The sequence below is a fragment of the Podarcis gaigeae genome, assembly GCF_964106915.1.
Source record: "Podarcis gaigeae genome assembly, chromosome: 1".
Classification (NCBI taxonomy): domain Eukaryota; kingdom Metazoa; phylum Chordata; class Lepidosauria; order Squamata; family Lacertidae; genus Podarcis; species Podarcis gaigeae.
The window spans coordinates 126,105,487-126,130,396 of record NC_139678.1 but is presented as its reverse complement, the minus strand read 5'-3'; the positions used below and the strand labels follow the sequence as shown (position 1 = coordinate 126,130,396).

General features: G+C 43.8%; 1 protein-coding gene across 1 annotated transcript in view; it reads right to left on the bottom strand.

The window, feature by feature from the left end:
- Positions 1-24,910, bottom strand: part of LOC310827711 (aldehyde oxidase 3-like) — a 74,418-nt gene that overhangs the window by 48,772 nt on the left and 736 nt on the right. Inside the window, exons 2-12 of the mRNA XM_083704078.1 lie at positions 23,377-23,434; positions 20,539-20,635; positions 18,580-18,688; positions 16,201-16,327; positions 14,758-14,819; positions 13,191-13,322; positions 10,698-10,778; positions 8,470-8,614; positions 6,706-6,798; positions 4,840-4,991; positions 2,847-2,940 (exon numbers count right to left, since the gene is read on the bottom strand). Coding sequence (XP_083560204.1) covers positions 2,847-2,940; positions 4,840-4,991; positions 6,706-6,798; positions 8,470-8,614; positions 10,698-10,778; positions 13,191-13,322; positions 14,758-14,819; positions 16,201-16,327; positions 18,580-18,688; positions 20,539-20,635; positions 23,377-23,434 — 1,150 coding nt within the window. The remainder of the gene's footprint in view (positions 1-2,846; positions 2,941-4,839; positions 4,992-6,705; positions 6,799-8,469; positions 8,615-10,697; positions 10,779-13,190; positions 13,323-14,757; positions 14,820-16,200; positions 16,328-18,579; positions 18,689-20,538; positions 20,636-23,376; positions 23,435-24,910) is intronic.

Genomic DNA, 24,910 nt, shown 5'->3' with positions numbered 1-24,910 from the left:
CAAGCCATTTGGCGCCTACTGAGACCAAGATGGCCCGGGCGGATGGAGTTTCATAAGAGGCAGCAGCGTGCTGGGGAGTCTGTATCTGCATTTCTAGCTGAACTGCAGAAGCTCGCTCAGCACTGCGACTTCCAAGATCTGGAAGAGACTTTCCTGGATCGGTTTATCGGTGATCTGAGCAGCAAGAAAGCCAGAAGACGCATCTTGGCTAAAGAAGAGGTTACCCTTGTTTCAGCCTTGAAGGAGGCCACTGCCACGGAGAATTATGAAAGAGAGGAGCTTGATGCCAGTCGCAGGGCCCCTAAGCCACAGATAGAAGTTGCGCATGCCATGGACGAGCTAGAGGCTACTCCGAGCCAGAGCCCAGTCCGTGGGGTCGAGTCAGTGCGTCAGGCCTGCACAGTGCACAAAGATCACCGAGGCAGGTGCCCTGGTTGTGGCGGAAACCATGAGCGAAAGAGTTGTTGTTTCCAGGATGCTATGTGCCGGACGTGCGAAAGACAGGTCACATCGTCAGGGTCTGTAGATCGGCGGCGTTGGGAGCAACAGGAGCACCTAGACTGGAGCATCGCAGACCGCCCACAGCAAACCATGTTCTAAAGGACTGCCACTACGTAACGGAGATCAACGGGAGGGTCGTGCAGTTTCCAGCGCAAGGCAAGGCACACATCAAGGTGAAGATTGAGGGTCAGCTGTGCGACATGGAGGTGGACTCCGGATCTGGATTCACTATCGTGTCGGACCAGACCGTGAGGACATTCTTCCCCAGGGGTAAGTTGCCCCCTCTGGAGCCCTTCCCGGCAACTTTGCAGTCATACTCAGCGGGCCGCATCCATGTCATGGGAATGTGTGCCGTGAGAGTACAGTTCCGGGACAAACAGGCGGTACTCAAACTGGTGATTGCGAAGGGCAGTCGCCCCAGTCTCCTGGGCACTGACTGGTTCCCCGCCCTGGGACTGAGTATATCAGGGCTTAATTCAATCCAAACCTGCCCTGAGATGAGCGAGGCATTATGCAAAGAATTTGCTGGTCTCTTTAATGGAAAACTGGGTTGTTATAAAGGGCCCCCAGTTGACTTCGAATTGGACCCTGGGGTGGCCCCAATCTGACTCAAACCAATGCGAGTGCCATTTGCACTGCAACCCAAGATCGAAGCAGAGCTGGATAAATTGGTCAAGCAGGGAGTTCTCTCACCCGTGGACTCCGCTAAGTGGGAGACTCCAATCGTCACGCCCCTTAAAGCAAATGGGGAAGTCAGGATCTGTGCTGATTACAAATGTACTATCAATAAGGCACTCAGGGGAAACTCATACCCCATTCCAGTCGTATCACATCTGTTGGCTAAACTGGCTGGGGGCAAGGTGTTCGCCAAAATTGACCTGGCACAAGCTTACCAACAGCTGCCAGTAACCCCACAATCAGCGGAAGCACAGACTATTGTCACACATAAAGGGGCGTTCAGAGTTAACAGATTACAATTTGGAGTTTGTGTGGCCCAGTGATTTTTCAAGGGCTCATGGAACGCCTGTTAAGAGGTCTGCCGGGGGTCTTGCCATTTTTTTATGATGTTTTGATTGCTGGAAAAGACCCACAGGAACTGGTTGCGCATGTCTGTGCAGTGTTGCTCAAGTTCAAGGAGGTGGGGTTGCAACTAAAAAAGGAAAAATGCAGTTTTGGGGTGCCAACTGTGGATTTCTTGGGGTTTAAAATTGATGCATCAGGCATCCACTCCACAGATGCTAAGGTTAAGGCCATCATCGAGGCACCACGACCACAGAACAAGACGGAGTTGCAGTCATTCCTGGGACTTATTAACTTTTATCATTCGTTCTTACCCCAGAAAGCTTCGGTAGCTGAACCATTACATAGACTGTTGCAGAAAAAGAATGTGTGGCGATGGGGGCAGGGGCAGCAGAAGGCTTTTGACTCCTTGCGAGGAATGCTGAGTAGCAGGAGCGTCCTTGCTCATTATGATGAGTCGAAGCCGCTGGTCCTGGCATGTGATGCCTCTCAATACGGCCTGGGGGCGGTGCTGAGTCATAGGGAACCGGATGGGTCGGAAAAGCCCATCTCTTTCTATTCCAGTACGTTGTCGCCCATGGAGCGCAACTATGCTCAAAGAGAGCTGAAAACTATGTCAAGAGAGCTGAAATCACAAACCCCACGTCACAACATTACTGTTGATCAAAGTGTCTAAAGCTTTCTTAGTAACAGTTTATAAGAGCAGAAAAAGTTCCTAGTCAGTTGATTCGCTCACCATTTGTATTTGTAACTGTTATTTCATTGTGTACATTTTGATCAAAATGTACACAATGAAATAACAGTTACAAATACAAATGGTGAGCGAATCAACTGACTAGGAAGGTCCATGTAGTTAAAGCCATGGTTTTCCCAGTAGTGATGTATGGAACTGAGAGCTGGACCATAAAGAAGGCTGATCGCCGAAGAATTGATGCTTTTGAATTCTGGTGCTGGAGGAGACTCTTGAGAGTCCCATGGACTGCAAGAAGATCAAACCTATCCATTCTGAAGGAAATCAGCCCTGAGTGCTCACTGGAAGGACAGATCCTGAAGCTGAGGCTCCAGGAAGAAAAGACTCCCTGGAAAAGACCCTGATGTTGGGAAAGATGGAGGGCACAAGGAGAAGGGGACGACAGAGGACGAGATGGTTGGACAGTGTTCTCGAAGCCACAAACATGAGTCTGACCGAACTGCTGGAGGCAGTGGAAGACAGGAGTGCCTGGCGTGCTCTGGTCCATGGGATCACAAAGAGTTGGACATGACTAAACGACTAAACAACAACACCCAGTGCAGAAATGTATGCAACGGGAGACATTGCCTTTTACCTATTGACACCAGATTGAGAAGCGCATTCCCAGCTGCCAGGACAGGGTTCAGATCCCAGGTCGATCCTCTGCTCACAATATGTCCTCCTAAAGACTAATGGACAATGATATCACTGTTACTACTACTAAATTGGGTATACTTATATTATCATTAATTATATCCTTTATTTATTATTTCTTAAAATTTATACACTGCTTGATTGTAAAAAAAAAACCCAAAACCCTCAAATGGTTAAAAAACAGCAACCCAATTTCCCCTCTCAAAGGATTCTGGGTGCTGTAGTTTGCTGTTAACAGAGTTACAATTCCCAGTGTCCCTTAACAAGCTACAGAGCCCAGAATTCTTTGAAGAGGGAAATGTGCTTCGCATGTGTTTTAGAGGTATATTGTGTATGCACCCTCAGCTGGATTCAAGCCCTGGATCTTAAGCCAGCAAAGTTTTAAAAATCATTATTTATTTAAACAAGAGAGTGGGAGGACAAACAATGCAGGTCTTGTTTTCCTTACTTTTTAAAATGAAAACCAGCTTTGGAAAACTGAGATTAACAACAGAGGAAAATGATATAGAGACAACATCAATGGGATATATAAATCTTGTGGGAGGTGACCGCTCTGTGTACCTTGGTATTAATGAGGCCCTTGAGTGCTTCCCTTTGTCCCTTAAAAAAAAGAGACTTGCAAATCTTTCCACTGACTTGTCAGTAAGAGAGTTGGGACTTTTTTTGTTTTTAATTTTTTTTAAATTTTATTAAGTACAAATTAGAAAACATACATATTTATAACAAAAGAAAACGCAAAAGAAAAAGAAAATACATATAACCAAGGGAAAAAAATTAGAGAATACTTTGTCTCTTTTCATATTTACAGTTATTTATACCTCTATAAAATGCTATTCACAATAAAGGAGTGAAATGAAAGATATCAGAAAAAAGAACAAAGAAAAAATAAAGAAGTAAAAGAAAAAAATCATAGGTGAAAAATTTTAAAAGTAGATAAGTATTCACTATACACAGCCATTTCCCATCTATATTTATATTCAATTGTATAATTTCCTCTTGTCCTTATCTACCTTAACTAAAGTGTTTTTTAAAAAAGACTTCCACCGTTTGCCTCACGCGTTTTTAATAATCCGTTCGTCAGAACCTCTGTTCTTCATATTTTCCCTTTGGATTTCCTTAATGTTGGGACTTTTTGATTTGGACTGGCAGGTGGGTTTGTGAATCACTAAGACAACATCTTGCGTGTTTAGAAGTGGGCACCACACAGCCAGTTGTCTATCCTCCAAAGGCTGAGTAAAAGCAAAAATGACCCATTTTGATTTGGACTGGCAGGTGGGTTTGTGAATCACTAAGACAACATCTTGCGTGTTTAGAAGTGGGCACCACACAGCCAGCTGTCTATCCTCCAAAGGCTGAGTAAAAGCAAAAATGACCCAGGCAATGGTAGGGACAGAGTGGGGTCCTTCACACAGACAAGTGTATCCATCCTTCACCACCCCATAATTGTTCCTTTATTGCCAAATGTTCACCCTTAGTGATCCACCTGATAGTTCTGGAGCAACGGGGAAGGAAGCCCATGGCTTAGCAGTACAGACAGAGCATTGGATGGGGTGCAAATATTTATGAGAGAATGGAGGGCAGAACTGTGAAGCCATGGCAGGAAGTAATCTTACGGGGAACCTTACAGGGAACCAGACAGAGGGCCTTCTCGGCAGTGGCGCCCGTCCTGTGGAACGCCCTCCCACCAGATGTCAAAGAGAAAAATAACTACCAAACTTTTAGAAGACATCTAAAGGCAGCTGTGTTTAGGGAAGCTTTTAATGTTTAATAGGTTATTGTATTTTAGTGTTTTGTTGGAAGCCGCCAAGAGTGGCTGGGGGGACCCAGCCAGATGGGCGGGGTATAAATAAATTATTATTATTATTATTATTATTATTATTATTATTATTATTATTATCTGTACCTGGTCAAAGGAAGCAAGGTGGGAAACCTACCGCCAAATTCCTAATTTGTTCTCCAGCAAGGGTCCTCAGTTGCTTCAGCAGCACACCATAAATCTTTGACTTTTCCATTGGGAGTTCTGGGGTGATGGTTAATAGGAAGTCCCTCAGTTGGGCAAGGTGGATTGCTGCACCGATCAAGATCCCTGGAACCAAGTAATTTTCACAAGGGGGATGGGGAGAGCACAAATGAGCATTTTTAAAGAGCCACACAGTCCACAGGCAGAGTTGGTGTTTGTCATGATAAGGGGCAGCAAATAACTGATACAGTGGTACCTTGGGTTAAGAACTTAATTCGTTCTGGAGATCCGTTCTTAACCTGAAACTGTTCTTAACCTGAAGCACCACTTTAGCTAATGCTGCCACTGTGCCGCCAGAGCACAATTTCTGTTCTCATCCTGAAGCAAAGTTCTTAACCCGAGGTACTATTTCTGGGTTAGCGGAGTCTGTAACCTGAAGCATCTATAAGCTGAAGCGTCTGCAACCTGAAGCGTCTGTAACCCGAGGTACCACTGTATATGCAATCCAATGCATGTCTAAAGGTAAAGGTAAAGGGACCCCTGACTATCAGGTACAGTCGTGACTGACTCTGGGGTTGCGGCGCTCATCTCGCTTTATTGGCCGAGGGAGCCGGCATACAGCTTCCAGGTCATGTGGCCAGCATGACTAAGCCACTTCTGGCGAAACCAGAGCAGCGCACGGAAATGCCGTTTACCTTCCTGCCTGAGCGGTACCTATTTATCTACTTGCACTTTGACGTGCTTTCGAACAGCTAGGTTGGCAGGAGCAGGGACCGAGCTACAGGAGCTCACCCCGTCCTGGGGATTCGAATCACCGACCTTCTGATCGGCAAGTCCTAGACTCTGTGGTTTAACCCACAGCGCCACCCGCGTGTCTACTGAGTAGTAATTCCAAATGGGTTAAGTGGGGCCTGCCCCCGGCGAGCATGTATAGGGTTGAAGCCAGACAGAGTTGGAGGGAATGTGGAATGTACATCAGCTAAAGCTAGGCAAGTGTAAATTACCCCTATTTCAAACTCTATTCAGGAGCAGCTCTACTGCTGGCTAAGCTAGCCTAAGCCCGGCAGAGTGGAAACAAGCCTTTAAAATAAAGTTTTGTTTGCAACACCCTTTTTGCTGGCATAGGTTCTGCTGGGTTGCCAGGTCATGTGACAGAACTCGGTGGAGTTAGGATCCACCATTAATCCTCTCACAACTACCCATAACACCTATTTTTCAGAGTTTCTGCCAGAGTAGGATCTACCGGTTTCACCTGAGCTAGCTGATCCATGGTGAAAGATTTATTCCAGGGGATCTCCAGCTGATCCAGGATCTGGGGCTCACACCAGCATAGCCTGGTTGCACTAGGAACCATCTGACTAAACAGGATCCTAACTCCCTCATCCTAGTGAATCTTGGGTATGTATTATCTCCTGACTTATAAACCATGTAGATAACGTCAAAATAACACGTGGAACATTGCCTGCTAAATATGTATGCAAATAATAGGTGAGAAAATGGTATCTCTAAGATGTGTGCATCCATCCATCCAGACACAATGGCCTCAGTCTAGCCAAAGTCAATAAGGGCAGTGTCCTATTGAAATCCATATTGTTTTAAAGCTAGCCACAACTAGTTCCATGATTGCTATGGGACAATGGGTCTATCCTTCAACGTATGAAGGCAATACCTGATTCAGTGAAGCCCATGAGTTAAGAATTATCACTTGCCTATATTCACAATGTCAATGCATACACTGTTTATCATTGGTAGTACAGTACATTCAGTACAATTTATCGCCACCCAAAGAGCTAAAACACTGACCCCCAATAGTGGCCCCAGTGACTGATTAGAGACGTACCGCTGTCTCCAACTTCAGTAACATGCAGATCTGTGATCCTAGTAGGATGAAGGAGAACGGGGTGATAGACAGAAAGAAGTTTCATATCAAGTCCTAAATGGGACAAAATCACAATGAGATATCAGAAAGATAAAGCAGGACTACAAGCAAGGTGGCAGAAACAACTTTTGGGGGCACCAGCCCCCTCAAATATTTTATTGGGGGGGGCAAAGGGACCTCAGCCTCTAGAATTTGGCTCCAATCAATGCACACTCTATATCTGTCACATCTAGTCAGTCCCTCAAACTAGGTTAGAACCACATTTTTAACAGCCTCGTGCATTAAAAACAACAACCCCCATTTGCAAGATTAAACCTAGCACAGCAGCTTGTATGTTTCTCCCCAATGAGCTAATTTTGTATGTACAGGGAGATTTTGTTTTTTACACAGCAGGCATTCAAAAATCAGATTCCATACCTGCCGTCTACAGTATTACAGTCTACAGTATTCTACCAATTCTGAATTCTGCTACATTATTCTGCTGCATACAGCAGTCTCCTCACTATTAGAGTCACCTCATATCACCTGGCTCGGATAATCCCTTTAAACTATGATCTATGTTTTAGGATGTAATTAGGTGATATCACCATTGATGTCTTCTATTAATTTATGAGCAGAGGGCGATGTTTATGTTACAAATTTATTGTAATGTATGATGTTGGTCTTTTGTTTTTGTTTTGCTTTGGTTCTTGTCTGTTTTTTGTAAGTTTTGGCGGTTTTAAATTTGGAGGTTCAAGTACATTATGGTGGTATGGGAAACTGTCGTGTGACGGGCCAATGGCCGTAATAAAGATCAATCCAATCCAATCCAATCACCTCATATCACCAAATTTAGCCTGAAGTGTTCTGCATGATCCATGAACAACTCAATACATTGACAACCGCTACATCAGGCTTCTATTTCCTGTGATATTACTAATACAGTCAATTGCCTAGAGCAGGAATAGCCAATGTATTACCCTCCAGATGCTTGCTGGCATACAGCTCCCATTATCCCTGGTCATTGGTCATGTGATACATCGGGGGGGGGCACCATGTTGCTTGTATATGCTTGTATATAGATGTATGTCAAGTTTTGGTGTCAAGCTGGCAGCTTCATTTTATCTTAAACTTTCAGTAGCTTTCCTTGCAGATGTTGCCTCATGCTATGCACACTTTGATCACGTCCACACCATATTTTCAAGGCACATGTCTTCTCCCAAAGAATGCTGGGAACTGTAGTTTCTTAATGGTTCTGGTAACTGCAGCTCTGTCATGGGTAAGCTACAGCTCCCAAGAATATTTGGAGGAAACCATGCCTGGTAAAGTGGCATAAAGGTAAAGGCAAAGGGACCCCTGACCACTAGGTCCAGTCGTGACCGACTCTGGGGTTGCGGTGCTCATCTTGCTTTATTGGCTGAGGGAGCCAGCGTACAGCTTCTGGGTCATGTGGCCAGCATGACTAAGCCGCTTCTGGCGAACCAGAGCAGCGCACGGAAACGCCATTTACCTTCCCGTCGGAGCAGTACCTATTTATCTACTTGCACTTTGACGTGCTTTTGAACTGCTAGGTTGGCAGGAGCAGGGACCGAGCAACGGGAGCTCACCCCGTCACAGGGATTTGAACCGCCGACCTTCTGACTGGCAAGTCCTAGGCTCTGTGGTTTAACCCACAGCGATTCACAATTCTATGATTTGTGTGACCTCTGGGCTGATTGGGTGATTAGCAGGGCTGCATTTACATACCTACACTTGTATTTCCTACAACAAGAGGTGCATCTGGGTAGTTGGCTTTCAGGTTGACAAGCTCTTGCAGAGACACGGGAGAAATCCAGGTGGCTCTCTCTCCTTTGAAAACCAGAGTTTTTCCTTTGCTCTCTTCAGCCAACCTCTGTGAGGAAAAGCAACATGGATAGAGTATTGCACAATGATGAACAAAACACAAATATGGCTGTTTCAAGAACTAAGCCCTCATTAATCCTGAACCACACCTTACAGTTAAGTGTTAAACACTCTTCCCAGGATAGCTTTGTAAGAAACTATTGTGTTGGTGTTGTTTTGTGCATCCACAACACAGAGGAGATTACATTTACGGTAATTTAAAAATTGCAAGAATTTCTGGCTTTAAAAAGAAGAGTGTAAGAAAAAGCAGAAAATATTATGGAACACCGGTTTGAAATTCACGGCATGCACTGCCTTGAAGGAAAATATTATGAAAATGGTATACCGGTGGTACATGACCCCAGTCAAGTTAGCCAAGATATATCATCTGTCTGACAACAAATGTTGGAAATGTGGAGAGGCGGAAGGGACATTCTTTCATCTCTGGTGGACCTGCCCGAAAGTGAAGGCCTTCTGGGAAATGATCCATAATGAACTAAAAAAGGTACTGAGATTTACCTTACCTAAAAAACCAGAGGCCTTCCTTCTGGGCATGGTGGACCAGAGAGTGCTTAAGAAGGACAGAACCTTTTTCATGTATGCTACCACAGCAGCAAGGATCCTGATTGCAAAATACTGGAAGACACAAGATTTACCCACGCTGGAGGAATGGCAATCGCAGTTGATGGACTATATGGAACTGGCTGAAATGACTGGCAGAATCCGAGACGTGGGAGAAGAAACAACTGAGGAGGACTGGGGAAAGTTTAAGGATTATTTGAAAAAACACTATAAGCTGTATGAATGTTAAAAAATGCACCTTTCAGGAAATTCTAGCTTCAGCAAATGTAAGTTAATGAAATGAAAATTAAGACACAAGAATTCAGAGGTAAAATAATGAAATAACTTTATTGTGTTTAATATAAAACATATAAGAATTGAGCTATAGTAAAATTGAAAATAGGGAACATGATAAAATGGAAGTTACAATAAGTTTTGAAATAAGTTAACAAATTGCTGATGCTTTATAAGACAAAGAACGCAGGGTTCGGAGGATGTGGGGAAGTCCTATAGATTAGATGGAAAAAGAATATGGAAATTTGTTATTTATATCCTTTTTTTCTATAACCACTCTTTATTCTTTTTTCTGTATTTCTGTATTTTTAAAAAGCAATAAAAAAATGTTTAAAAAAAAGAAAAAGCAGAAAATATTTTCAGAGAGTTTTCAACAGTGTTGATAAGGGGGACAAAGTGGCAGCGATAGAAAAACTTCACAGAGAAGTTACTGTCTTTTTATACTCTAGTAAAGAGGACTAGAGTAGAGACATCACCTTGCCAACCAAGGTCCGTATAGTAAAAGCTATGGTTTTCCCAGTAGTGATGTATGGAAGTGAGAGCTGGACCATAAAGAAGGCTGATCGCCGAAGAATGGATGCTTTTGAATTCTGGTGCTGGAGGAGACTCTTGAGAGTCCTATAGACTGCAAGAAAATTAAACCTCTCCATTCTTAAGGAAATCAGCCCTGAGTGCTCCCTGGAAGGACAGATCCTGAAGCTGAGACTCCAATACTTTGGCCACCTCATGAGAAGAGAAGACTCCCTGGAAAAAACCCTGATGTTGGGAAAGATGGAGGGCACAAGGAGAAGGGGATGGTTGGATGGTGTTCTTGAAGCTACCAGCATGAGTTTGACCAAACTGTGGGAGGCAGTGGAAGACAGAAGTGCCTGGCGTGCTCTGGTCCATGGGGTCACGAAGAGTCGGACACGACTAAACGACTAAACAACAACAACAAAGAGGACTGAAGTCCATGATGAGCAGGCAATTGGGGAAAATAACCCATTCATCCTTCTGGCAACCCCAGTGAAGGAGGGATGCATTTTCAGGGGAGAGCTGGTAAGCAGGTGGGGGTCGGGTAAGTGTGTTGGGGTTGTATGGGGAAACACAACCCCGAGTGAATGCTTAGAACCCACTGGAATCTTGCTACCACTCAGCAAATATTAGGGGTGTCATGCAAACTTTGTAACAATATGCAAACACTCACACACAGTCTATTATAGACTCCTTCACAACAGTCATGAACAAATTTCTCCTACCATTAGTTCAGGAGGAAATATATAATCCTGGGTTGCGTCAATGGGATGAAATCTTTCAGGCTTGCATAGACCTGAGCACATCTATAGAAAAAGAAAAGAATGCTTAATATTAGCATGCACGGGAAGTGGAAAAGAAGGGTATAATATACCTCTAGCAGTGGCCAAAAAATGTGGGGCCCATGAGCCCATTTTTAAAGTTTTTTTAAGGGAGTGCTGTAGACGACACCCCCATCTGGTTGCTTCTCTTCCCACTCCCTCTGGACCCAAATACAGACATAAGGAGACAAAACTCAGTCACACACATATTTGCTGTTCAAAATAGTATTGGCAAAGGTCAGGCCCAAGAGAATTAAAATGGATCTTCCTGAATTTGCAACATCAAATTAAAGCTTACAATGGTAGGCAGCATAGTAAAAAAAACAAAAAAACCCCCACAGATCTTGTGCTTATGAGCAAGTCAAAACCATTGATCCAATCACAGATCCTCATAAACAACAAAAGCACCAACAAATCACCAAACACATCTGTGGCCATAAGAGGTGATCTGTGCTTCGGTGCTGGTTTTGAGGGGATGCTTTGTAAACATTACAAGGATTTTCATGATTCAGAAAAGTGAGCAATTTGGTTGTCCTGCATTTGTGGCCTCAAATTGGGATTGATAGGATATAAAATCACATTGTGGATGACCTTTGTTTGGACAATGTCACCATCATTTAATTATTTGGAACATAACATGCTCTACTCTTCTTCTTCTTCTTTGTAAACGCATTAGAAAAGCATTTCTCCTTAAATCGCATTGATCCCTATTTTAAAACACAAATAACCAAAGCTCTTTACAGAGTAGTCCACTGCCAATTGAAGATTTTGCTTAGCAAACACCCAGATAGTTAAGCAGGTTTAGAGCTTCCTCTGCAATGTTGCACAAGGGTGTGGTGATTATATTTCACTATTGTGTAAGAAACACAAGCTCCATTTAAACCATTCTTGACCTTCACACTCATCACAAAGCTGATGAAAGGATTATGAAGATGGCATAAATCCTCTTTGCCAAAACTTGCCTTATTGCAAAACAGTATTAGAAGAGTAGAGGGAAACGCTGACAACCGAAAATGTCTCCACTCACCTATCACGTTACATGTCCTGTGTACATACCCATTGCAGGTCAGAGCTAGTCTAATAAGATTTAACATGGGTGAATGAGAAGGTAGCTAAGCCACCTCACCCTCTGAAAGCGATGTTTTTACGTTCCAAGTTTTACAGATCTGGCTTCTCCCTTCTAGGATTACCAAATGCTCCAGAGACTCTCATTAGACCTCTGAAGCATGATTTAGCAAGCAAAACTGCACTCTCTGTTTGTGTAGGATTTTGGGGTGTATCGGTCAGTGCAGACAGGGAGGGTTAACCCTCCTCTCCCATACTGTGACTCCAACCCCTAGTACTCCCCTGTGTGACAATTAAGCTTAGAAACCATTGGCAGATGCCACTGCGGGACTTTTTTCAAACCTAATTGTCACCTGGAAAGGTAGGCAGAGGAGAGGAGGTTGTGTGGTGCCCCACAGCCGTGGAACATTTGAACACAATACCATCAACCCTCCCGGCCACAACTTTGCAAAATCGCATTAAGCTTGCACTGCTTCTGAAAGACAGATCCAGTTCTCACTAAACATCAGAGGAATTCTGGCAGTTCCAGTGAACTGGTATTTTGTACTGTTTAATGTGGAACTACAGTTTCTCCTCTGGGTAGAAACTCTGTGATCCTGGGTTGACCTGAATAAACTCCTGAGTTGGAGAAAGATTTACTACTAATTACTTCCCGGCATTCTCCCTGCTCAGGCTTGCGCCCCGGAGAGATCACTTCAGTGCTACTAACTTCACCCCCAGAGGCTCACTCCATTGTAGCTCAAGACAGACGGGTGCCAACTTTCTGTCAAAACACTGCTATTTGGGGGGGAAACTATGTTCCTTTTCAGAGTAGGCCTGGGATTGCTCCGAAGCTTGCTCCCATCTGGCAAAATGGTACTTTGAAGGACAGATTGGCATCTACGTATTTCTGTGCTCAGTCACATTCTGGGATATTTGTACAATCTCTCTCTATAGTTGCTGGTTCTTCAGATTTCATGTGACTCTGTAAACCAGGGCTGGGGAACTGTAGTGGCAGATTTATAGATAAGCGTAGTGTACACAGAGTTAGGGCCCCCTGCAGCTTAGCCCACCCCAATAATTAGTATCCATTCTTAACTGAGTGAATACCTTTGAAATGTAACTGCAAACAATAAATTATCATTGTTGCGTTTTAGTTTGTTGTGTTATGTTGTGTTGTTTCCATTCTTCTTTCTCCTACTCCCCGTCAGGGAAGGCTGTTCCACTAGGGTGCGAAGGCCTTCCTCAAGTGGAAGTTTTAAACACCAAGATAAACTCATTGGCACTTGTGTAAAGATTACACACGTTCAGTCATTGTGTGATAAATGTGGGAATTAGAAAGTAGTCGCTTACCCGGTTTCCTTCTCTGGAACACGAGTGTTCCTCTTTCCCTTCTTTCTCTTCCCCTTCTTTCTCTTCCCCTTCTTTCTCTTTCCCGTCTTTATCCATGCAACATTTCCCACTCCCTGCCAGTGGGCAGGATTCCTAAAGAAAGAATTCATTCAATAGTGCTACAGAGGGTTATCCCATTCCAAGCAATGCATACATGTTTTTAAGGCTGCAAGGCGAAGCAAGCCCTGTGGAACACAGCCAGATCCTTTATCTTTTTATTTGTGGCATTTACACCCAGCCCTTTAGCCCCAGAGGCTATCAAGCGGCTTACAAAATACTAAGAGAACTTTTGAGAAAACATGCATAGGTTTGCACTTGTAAAATACATGTTGTTATTTATATTCTTACATTAATACCCTACCTTTCTTCCATCATGGAACCCGAGTGGCATCCACATGGCTCTGAAGAAGTCTCTCAACTGAGCACTGAACAGATTCAGAACTGCTTTGCTACAGTAAAATGGTAGCTTCATGTGCCTTTAGATCAGCCATAGGCAAACTCCGGCCCTCCAGATGTTTGGGACTACAGTTCCCATCATCCCTAGCTAACAGGACCAGTGGTCAGGGATGATGGGAATTGTAGTCCCAAACATCTGGAGGGCTGGAGTTTGCCTATGCCTGCCTTAGACCATATCCTGGTTTAGACCACAGCGCCACCCGTGATATTCACTAAATACCAGCCAGATGCATGGTATTGGAGGTGAATGACAGCCATCATGACTAGCAGCTATTGGTAACCTTATCCTCTGTGACTTTACCTACTGTATTTTTCTCTCTATGGGACGCACTTTTCCCCCTCCAAAAATAAAGGGGAAATGTGTGTGCGTCCTATGGGGCGAATGCAGGCTCCTTGGCTTCAGCGATAGCAATGCAAAGCCTCCGAAGCGCAGAGGGAGTGCTCCCTCTGTGCTCTGGAGGCTTTGCGCACCGACCCCTCTTGCTCTCCCGGCTTCAGCAAAAGGAACCCGAAGCCTTTGGAGTGCAGCACGAGGTCCCACTGTGCTCCGAAGGCTTCGGGTTCCTTTTGCTGAAGCCGGGAGAGCAAGACTCTCCTGGTTTCAGCAGATAGGGAGAGCTGCGCAGAGCCCCTTTAGCAAAGCGGGAGGAGAAATGGAAGGGGCTCCATTCCTCCTGCCGCTTCGCTGAAGGGGCGCTGAGCAGAGAGGGGGAGATTTTTTCCCCCCTGTTCTCCCCCTCCTATGGTCCGGAAAATACGAAAAAGACGGTAATTCCTTCTTAAGGCCATCCAAGTTGGCATCCATCTCCACATATTGTGGTAGTGAATTCTAACAATGCACTGTGTGTGAAGAGGGAATAATACACACTTTTCCTTAATCTTCCACCATTCAGCTTTTGGGGATGACTCTGGGAGACAGAGAGAGAGCCCTGACCACTTAGACCAAGCATAATTTTATATCCCTCTATCATGTCACTTTGGCAAAGGGTCAAAAGTGCCTCATGCCTTTGTGTATACCAACAAATAGCAATTTTAACACAGTTTTATTTATTTTTTGATTTGTTTCCCTTACCGGAGAGAAAGCACTGAAGCTGTCAACTATAGGTCTGTATCCTGTGCAACGGCACAAATTGCCTGGAAGGAACGATCAGACACAGAGATAAATAGATCAAAGCTGAGCCTACTGAGCCATCAGCAAAATGCATGTGCATTTCAGAAATGGTCCTTCAGAGCACATAGGCACCAGACGACACCAAACAACAGGGCAACACAAAAGTATAGGGTAAGTGTTCTGCTACAGTGGTGCCTCGCAAGACGAACGCCTCGCAAGACGGAAAACCCGCTAGACGAAAGGGTTTTCTGTTTTGGAGGCGCTTCGCAAAACGAATTTCCCTATGGGCTTGCTTCGCAAGACGAAAATGTCTTGCGAGTTCCTGCGGGGTTTTTCCCTTCCCCCCCTTTTCCTAAGCCCTAAGCCGCTTATCAGCTGATCCGCTGATAAGCCGCTTATCAGCTGATCTGCTAAAAGCCGCTAAACCGCTAATAGCGCTAATCCGCTAAACTGTCAATGGGCTTGCTTCGCAAGACGAAAAAACCGCTATACGAAGAGCCTCACGGAACGGATTAATTTCGTCTTGCGAGGCACCACTGTACTAACTAGGGATGGGTGAACCTGTCAATTTCAGTCCCACACATTTTCTCATTTTCCCATTTTCCCGTGATCTGCTTTTAGGCATCAGTTTGTGATTATTATTTTCTTAAGTCCCCATAAAAATTCATCAGCGCTTAAGCATGAATTTCTCCTAAATATATACATTTTTGCAAAGAAATTTTCTTGAATGTAATGCAATTTTAAATGTTGTTTTCACTTATATTTGCATTTCTATGCACACTTTACTCCAGTACATGCATTTTTGTACACGCCACGTGACTGGAGAACTGCATTCCAAAATTCAGAGAAGCGTGAATTTCAAAAGGTGGCTGTGTTTTGGTTTGTGCATTGTTTCAGAAAGTGCGAATTAGGTAAATTCTCCCCCACCCCTACTCTTAACTGAGCAATTTTACAAGACATTCAAATAAAAACAACAACAACTGTTATGTACTGAAGTTCTCACCCTGGGCCAGCAGGGAGATACTGTAGATAGTTATGCAAATGAAGGATCGAAAGTGACATTCAGTGATTGGATAGTTTGTGTGCAAATGAAGGATCGAAAGTGACGTTCAGTGATTTGCTAGTTACAGAAAATGGTTACTGTTGCATTCTAGTGGAGCTCTATATAAGCAGGCTGACTGAGCTCCTCAGTTCAGTTCTGTTCCAGCTTACAAATAAAGAGCTGCTTTGGAAGAATCGCTGTGTCGTCTGATATGTTTGCCCACAACTTAACACTGGCGACGAGGATGGGATCGATGGACATCAGAGCACAGCCAGATGTGGCCATCCTCTGAACTTAGCAACAACAATTTTCACATATCAGTTTTTTTTGGGGGGGGGGATATTTTGAGAAAGTCAGCCTACCATCCAGGCATGCAGTTATCTGATCCATGGTAGGTTCAGGGTTATTTCTTAAGAGCGAATACATGGACATCACCATCCCAGGAGTGCAGAAGCCACACTGGGAGCCGTGGCACTTTGCAAGCCTTTCCTGGAATGATAATACATATCTAAATGGATAGTCCATACAAAGAAACATTGACTTCTGGAGTTTCATCCTACCTTTTCCTGATCTCCTTTGCTCCCTTATTATTACTATTAGTAAAGTTACTAAAAAATGCATCCTGTGCCCAAATTCATGGCTGTAGCAAAGGGCAGAAGCGGCAGAAGTTTTGAAGTGTCAATTGTAGCTTGTGTTCTTTGACATGGGGCACTCTGTCCTGGCTCCTGCTAACAAACTCTGCCCCCCACCCCATTAAAATTTGAATCAAAAGCATTAAGTCTCATTAAAAGGGGGTGGCACCATTTGACAGCAGCCTGCTATACAAGGATTAAGCAAAAGCTTTCCCCATCCTTCTATATCCATGCTACCATTAGGTCCAGTCATGGCCGACTCTGGGGTTGCGGCGTTCATCTCGCTTTATTGGCCGAGGGAGCCGGCGTACAGCTGGTCATGTGGCCAGCATGACTGAGCTGCTTCTGGTGATCCAGAGCAGCGCACGGAAACGCCGTTTACCTTCCCACTGGAGCAGTACCTATTTATCTACTTGCACTTTGACATGCTTTCGAACTGCTAGGTTGGCAGGAGCAGGGACCAAGCAACGGGAGTTCACCCCGTCGCAGGGATTCAAACCGCCGACCTTCTGATTGGCAAGTTCTAGGCTCTGTGGTTTAACCCACAGCGCCACCCGCGTCCCTAGCTGGCGACATTTTTGGAGGAGGGCCAGTTACCAAGCTGGCAACGTCCCAGACAGTCACAAGCCAGAAAGAAAAAGAAGTTCTAGAAATGGGTGATCCATTCTCGAAAGCTGTAAGTTGGCTCCGCTACTGACACCATGACTACTACTCTTACTACTACTCTTACTACTACTAGGAAGAAGAAAGCAGCTTGGTTGCAATCTGTTTCAGATTCTGCCATACTCTTGGTGATGTCATTGATACCATAACAGGGTCCCAATCACTTCCCAAGTTCCATCTCCTATTTTGCTGTGGCAGATATTATGGCAGCAGCAGATTTCTTCTTCCTTCCCTTGTTTGGCAGGGAAATGCAATTTCCCCAGGGTCGCTGGCACACATGCACTCTTCCCACCTTAGATCAAATCTATGCTGTCAGGTGCCATAAGAAAGCGGCAGAGATAGCGCAGGAAAGTATGCACCCCGGAAATGATCTCTTTCAGCTTCTGCCTTCTGGAAGAAGGTATAGGGTTATAAAGGCCAGAACTAGCTGTCTGAGAAACAGTTTCTACGCAAATGCAATTCTGGTTATAAACGCAGCATAAGGGGTCTCTATAGTATAGTATATTTTAAAATGGGGTTTCAGAGTTTTTAGGGGTTTTTGAATGTTTTATGTAGTTTTTCAATTTCATTGTTGGAAGAATGGCAGACGAAGGTGATGGACTATATGGGACTGGCAGAAATGACTGGCAGAATCCGAGACCAGGGAGAAGAGTCGGTGGAAGAAGATTGGAAGAAATTTAAAGACAATCTACAGAAATATTGTAAAATTAATGAATGTTAGAATGATAGAAATTGGATAGAAATTAAGTGGTTTCCAGCTGTAATGCTTTAAGAGAATATGAAAAAAGGGTTATAGACAGGTAAAAATCTAATGGTTAGGATTTGCTGAACCAACAATTTGAAGTGGAATACAAAAAAGGGAGGTATGAGGAGGTCCGGGAAATAAGCTAAAGGAAAATTAGCAATGGAAAATCTGTGGGTTTTTAACTATTTTTATTTTGTATTTTTGTTATTTTTTTTTCATTTTTATTGTAATACTTTAAAAAATCTTAATAAATATCCTATTAAAAAATTTTCATTGTTCTGCATGGGACAATGACAATAAAGATATTGTGTGTATATATATATATATATATATATATGTATATGTATATGTATATTGTATATATATTGTATATCGTATATCAGAAGGAGGGTGGGAGAAGGGGAGTGGAGAGGGAAAAGAGAGGGTGGGTGAGAGATGAGACAGTAGGGATGTGTTTTAATTTGTTGGACCTGCCCAGAGTGGCTGGAGGAACCCAGTCAGATGGGCGGCATATAAATAATAATAATTATTATTTAGAAGCTCTCCTCCAGATTGTCCAAACCCAAACTGGCCCAAGAAGAACAATGGGGCTGCAGTGCTTGCCTTGGACCGGAGGCAAGCATTACAGGCCACCAGGCTTTTTATACATTCTGAACCTCGGGCAGAGTGAACTTGGGCAACATCTCTTAATTTACTTTCACCTGAATCGGATGGAGCTTGGTTTTCGTACTTCCAACCCCTTCCACGGTAGTTACTGCAGCGCCATACAACAGGCATAATGGAAGTAGGCACGAGTTGGCCGGATAATGTCTTTGAAATGTAAAGGAGAATTTTGAGGACTAAACCACGTTTTTCCAACCCACTAGGGCTATTTTTAGCCATGGATGGTCTCGGGGCTAGCACAATCCAAAATGCAGCACTGGACACTAGAACTCGAAATGGTTGCTCCCCACCCCAGAACTACCCATTCTGCATTCTCCATTAACCTATGTATATCAATCGAAAGGTGTGACAGTGAGGTAGAGCTGGTCTTCTTCAACCTTGGGTGCCCCTGGGTGTTAAAGAGGTAAAGGGACCCCTGACCATTAAGTCCAGTCGTGGCCGACTCTGGGGTTGCGGCGCTCATCTCACTTTATTGGCTGAGGGAGCCTGCGTACAGCTTCCGGGTCATGTGGCCAGCATGACTAAGCCACTTCTGACAAACCAGAGCAGTGCATGGAAACGCCGTTTACCTTCCCGCCGGAGTGGTACCTATTTATCTACCTGCACTCTGACATGCTTTCGAACTGCTAGGTTGGCAAGAACAGGGACCGAGCAATGGGAGCTCACCCCGTCATGGGGATTCGAACCACCGACCTTCTGATCGGCAAGTCCTAGGCTCTGTGGTTTAACCCGCGTCCCTTGCCCCTGGGTGTTAGTAGACTACAATTCCATCATCCTCAGTCAGCATGGATGATGGAAGTTGTAGTCCAGGGGTTGGCAACGTGCGGCCATAGCTGTCAACTTTCCCCCTTTTTTTAAAGGAAAATCCTATTCGGAATAAGGGAATTTCCCTTAAAAGGGGGGGAACGTTGACAGCTATGAGTGCGGCCCATGAGCTGGATGCGGCCCAGGAAGACCGTTTTACCAGCCCATGAGCCGCCCGCAAACCGAGCCGCCCACTCGGCAAGTCCCCCCGCGCTGCGCTAAAGCCGCATGGTGCGGGGACTCGCCGAGTGGCGCCAGAAATGGCGTCTGCACACTTGCAGATACCAGAAATCACATCTGCACATGTCCAGACGCCGAAAATCGCTCCCGCGCAGGTGCGATTTCCGGCATCTGGGCATGCGCAGAAGTGATTTCTGGCGCCGTGGACATGTGCAGACGCAATTTATGGCATCGTGCTGCTCCACTCTGGCCCACCGACGAACTCCATGAGAGTGATCCGGCCCATGGCTGGTAAAGCTTGCCAACCCCTGTTCTAGTCCAACAACATCTGAGGGTCCAACACCCAAACCCCTGAAGCCATGCGCACCCTTTAATTTTGAAGCACATTCAAAACACATTGTTTATCTCAAAGGATTCTGGGCCCTGTAGTTTACCTCTCACAGAGTTGCAATTCACCACCGTCCTTAACAAACTACAGGGCCAAGAATTCTTTGAGGGAAACAAGGTGCTTTGAATGGGTTTTAAAGGTATGGCACGTACATAGGCAAAGCGCTGAGGAGGGACCGCAATCACCCCTCAAGAACTCGTGTGGGGGAGCAAAGTTAAATTCTGTCCATGGCAGCAGCCTAGTTGAGCAGGGCCTTGATGTCCTGCAGGGCTCTTAACCCTTCATGGCTGCCAAGGCTCCTCTTCCCCTCAGAGTTTGCCCCTCATCATCCCCTGCTCCCTTCCCTGTCCCCTGTTGGTACCACTGTCGAATCTGAAGCAAGTTAAAATGGAGGCAAAATGGTGTCTGAAGCAAGTTAAAATGGTGGCAGACAGCCTCTAGGTATTCAGCAGGTCTTTTTTGCACATTTCTGACAGATACTCTTTTCAGCCGTCAGATCAAACAACCATTCCTGGGATTATTTGTGGGAAAGCTATAGATGGCAAGTGATTTTTATTTTTTTTAAATGACATCAAGTTTTGGTGCAGTTATCTGCATGTAGCATCTTTCCCTTCCTTAAGGATACCGTATCTTCTTGGTGTCTGGGTTGTATGTTGATATCATCACTGTGCAAGCCCCGCAGCCTCCAATTCCACAGCCATACTTCGTTCCTGTGAGGCAGACTTGTAGTTACAGTGGAGGGTTAAGGAAAATAAGTCCTGACTCCTTGTTTAATATCTGGATCCTACCCACCCACCTCCCATCGCATGACGTCTTTCACATTACTTTTTATATCCTTTATGGGATGGAGGAGAAAGAAAATAAATGACGAGAAGGCACTTTATCAAGATGATAGTTAAGTTTGAGAAGATATTCTTTATTAAAAAAACACCCCTATACTTTAATGAATATTTTTAATTTAACTTTTTATGTAGCCAAAGGCCCCATCTGCACTATACAGTTAAAGCAGTATTGTACCACTTTAAACTGTCATGGCTTCCCCCAAAGGATCCTGGGAACTGTAGTTTGTTAAGGGTGCTGAGAGTTGTTAGGAGACTCCTATTTCCCTCAGAGAATTACAGTTCCCAGAGTGGGTTAACAATCCCTCTTCCCAGAGAACTGTATTTTTTTGAGGGAAATAGAGGTCCCTTAAATAGGTTTCTCTCTGGGAACTGTAGTGTTTTTTTAAGAGAAATAGGGGTCTCAACACTCTTAAACTACAGTTCCCATGATTCTTTGGGGAAAGTCATGACTGGTTAAAGTTGCATGATCCTACTTCAAATGTATTGCGCAAATGGAGTCTAAGACTGAAATAATATACACTGACCAGAGAGTGGGACTTACTTAGGAGTAAATATGCATAGAATTGTGCTGTAACTATTGCTCTATTGTAGTTTCTACTGAAATTCATATTCATGTATGCTTTGTTTTGTTTCAGGTGGCATGTCATGTGCCTTTGTAGTTTAGTGATTGGCTGGACTGAGGTAATCAACAAATCACATTTGAGAAAGGGTGCTTGGTTCGCACATAATGTCAAACCATAATCAAAACAAACCTAGGTTTGTAAGCCAACAACAAACCATAGTTTAATAAACTACGGTTTAATGTTATGTGCAAACCAGAAGTCCTTGCTTTTGAAAAGCCAAGAGGAATAATGCAGTAGAGCAGTAGAGAATGTAGCACCAAAGAGATGCTGCTGCTCTAGAGAAAGCATCCATAGCAGGGCATCACCAGAATATCAGAAGGAAAACTGCAGATCTTTTGCCCAAGTAGCCCATCCCTTGGAACTGGGGCCGGCCCTCCCATGAGGCAAACTGAAGCAGCTGCTTTGGGTGGCAGAATCCCATGTACTGGCACCCCTGCAGGTGCCCTGCCTGTCCCTGCTGGGGTCATGCGGTTGCGGCTGTGGCTTCCAGTGAGTTCTTGTGAGATCTCTGCAAGAGTTCTGCAAGATCTTGTGAAATCTTGCAAGTGCTCTCTGGAAGCCACCACTACCACACAAGCCTTGTAAGTGAGGCTACACAGTAGCTTCCCATTTCACCTGAGGGGGAACAAAAGGATGCTGCTCCTGCCTGGAACTATTTCCATTCATGGGATAATTACTGGAAGTGTTAACACTTCTGCTTATTCTTACTTCAACTTCATGCTGATTTTCTGTGAACCACTGTCCTAACAAGAAAAACAGGTTTGCCCCATTAAAATGTATGACTGCAGAGATTAATCTCACTTTATAAATTGACTTTTGCTTTGCAATATCCTATGCCCCAGAGTGTTTCCAAGTCCTGGTAAAATATTATTTCCAAACTTTTCAATTATGTAGACTCTAGAGCAAGGGTCAGCAAACTTTTTCAGCAGGGTGCCAGTCCACTGTCCCTCAGACCTTGTGGGGGACTGGACTATATTTTTTGAGGGGGGGAATGAATGAATTCCTATGCCCCACAAATAGCCCAGAGATGCATTTTAAATAAAGGCACACATTTTACTCATGTAAAAACACCAGGCAGGCCCTACAAATAACCCAGAGATGCATTTAAATAAATGCATTTAAATAAAAGCACACATTCTACTTATGTAAAAACATGCTGATTCCTGGACTGTCTGCGGGCCAGATTTAGATTGGGCCGGATCCAGGCCCCAGAACGCTAAGTTTTAGTACGTTTCTAGTTCTAAAATATCTATTTATCTTTCCAATGCATGTAAAATTAAATTGTGGAATAGGATGCTTCTAGACTAGGACTTGTAAAAAAAACAACTTAAGAAACCTGTTGCCAAAGTATAACATTTTTTCACAGAAAATGTAATTTTGGCACATGTTGGCATAGCTGGTTGTACAATGGAGAGTAGAAAAGGATATGTTCTACAGTGCCCAGCATATTCAAAGAACATGGCTATCATTTCTGGGGGTGTTTAAATATCTGCCCTTGACAAAAGCTGAGGGGAAAATGTTCAGTCAGGCTAACATAAAAGCCCTGTGTTGGACTGGAATTATTAATTTTGAGATATAGATGACCCTGTTATCTGTTGTATTTAAACCACAGAACTTGGGGGAGTAAATTATATTTACAGCTGACTCAATGTTTTGTTTTTCAGTGTCCCTTAATCTGCTTTGAATATTGCGAAAAATATATTGCTCACTTGAATTATACAAGGGTTCCAAGTCAATACCAATAGATCTGATTTTGCTGTGTAAGAGGTGGAACCATCTGGATTTAGAAGAGTCCCTAAGTAAGTCAGTTTGCAGAGTCGAAGGTTGGCAACAAAAATGGCAACTCAACCAGTATTTTATAGTACTAGTTCTATACCTATACCTAGTTCTGCATACCTCTCATACTTGATCGAACATGGGAGCCCCAGGATACGTCTCAATAAACGTTTCAAATCGGTAACGGAATAGTTATGCAACGCAAGAGCTTTAAAAGGATACGCCCCTTTCTCAGGTAATTAAGCAGCAGTTCTTCAGGATCAGCAGATTTCTCTATCACCTGCATTAGAAAGGAGAGTCGAGAAACCAAAAAATACACCTTGCTTAAGAGGATTACCTCTGCTTTTGATGAGATGAATTGATATCACATGCCGCTTTTCTTCAGTTTCTCTTATTCAGATACAACAATACAGGTCTTATCAAACCACAAAGAAACTGGAACTTGAGTTCAGCTACTTGGGTTGATGGCATTCCAGGCATTTACTCTGCATCTAGAGTGCTCCCATTGCATCTTTTGAAATCTTGATTTATGCCTTGATTTTGAAATCTTGATTTATGCCATTTAGTTTTATTTGGATCCAACATATAAGGTTTGTAATATTTTTTTCTTTTTTCTTTTTTGGAAGCTCTGCTTAACTCTGATGTACTGTATTTGTAGAGGAGGAGAACAAGGCAGAAGAGTAATAAAATATATGAATGGATGAATACTGTTATTCTTTAATTCCTGGATCCAGGAAGTGTGAGAATTTAATCAAGGCTTGAAATGTAAAAATGGGTGCCAGACTCTTAATCCTGGGACCCAGGCACGCTTCCTCATGAGGCCAGGGTGATGGGTCCTTAAAAGAACAAAGGAAAGGTAATGGGCCATTAAGAAAGCAAGGAGAGGGGGCTCTGTGCCAGATAGCAAATGATAGCAACTCAGAGTTAGTTAGAATACAAAGCCAGAGTTTGATGTAGAGTTTTGGAGCTGTGATGTGAACTAGAAATACAGCTGCAGGTTCGAAAGCCAGAGGCAGATTTCTGTTTAATTTCTGCTTGAATCCAAGGCTGCAGCTATGGGAGTAGTAGGACACCACTCTTGGGGTGTTAATGTTGTGAACCCCACCATCATAGGCAAAGGTTGTATATAAGTGTAAAGAAACCATATGTCATAAGGACACCATAACCTCTGCGGTGCCTCATTTCCAAAAGGAAACACAAACCCTGGGCAGGTGCCTCGAACCCCTGGAATCTCTCACTGCTCAGAGATTGGGGTGGCATGCAACAATATTCTACAGCAGCTGAAGGGAACCTTTGGCCCTTCAGATGTTAAAATTAATGAACTTAAATGTTAGTTGAACGCCACCCACTTTTTCCTCTTCTTCTGATAAGAATAAATATAAAATAAGGACATAATCTAGCCAAGTAACCACTTTTAAACACTGCCAATTTCAACAGGACAGTTTCACATGGGCTTAACTCTCTCCCACTGAAATCAAAGTGCCTCTCTTATAGTTACCGGTATGTCATATTAGACTTATAGTTGAAAGTATACAAAGCACAATTAGTGCATGCAGTTGTTTTCTTCCTATTTGAAATAACTGCAGAATTCAAGTTTCTAAGAAACATGACACATGTATTTTAATCATTTCCTCATCCTCTCTGGGTGAAATATCTGTAAATGGAGATGTTTTATTGTCTTTGTTCTTAAGTAGAGAAAACAAGAGAAAGTAAACAGATGGGTGCATTTTAAGTGTTAAATTGCATGCATACCTCT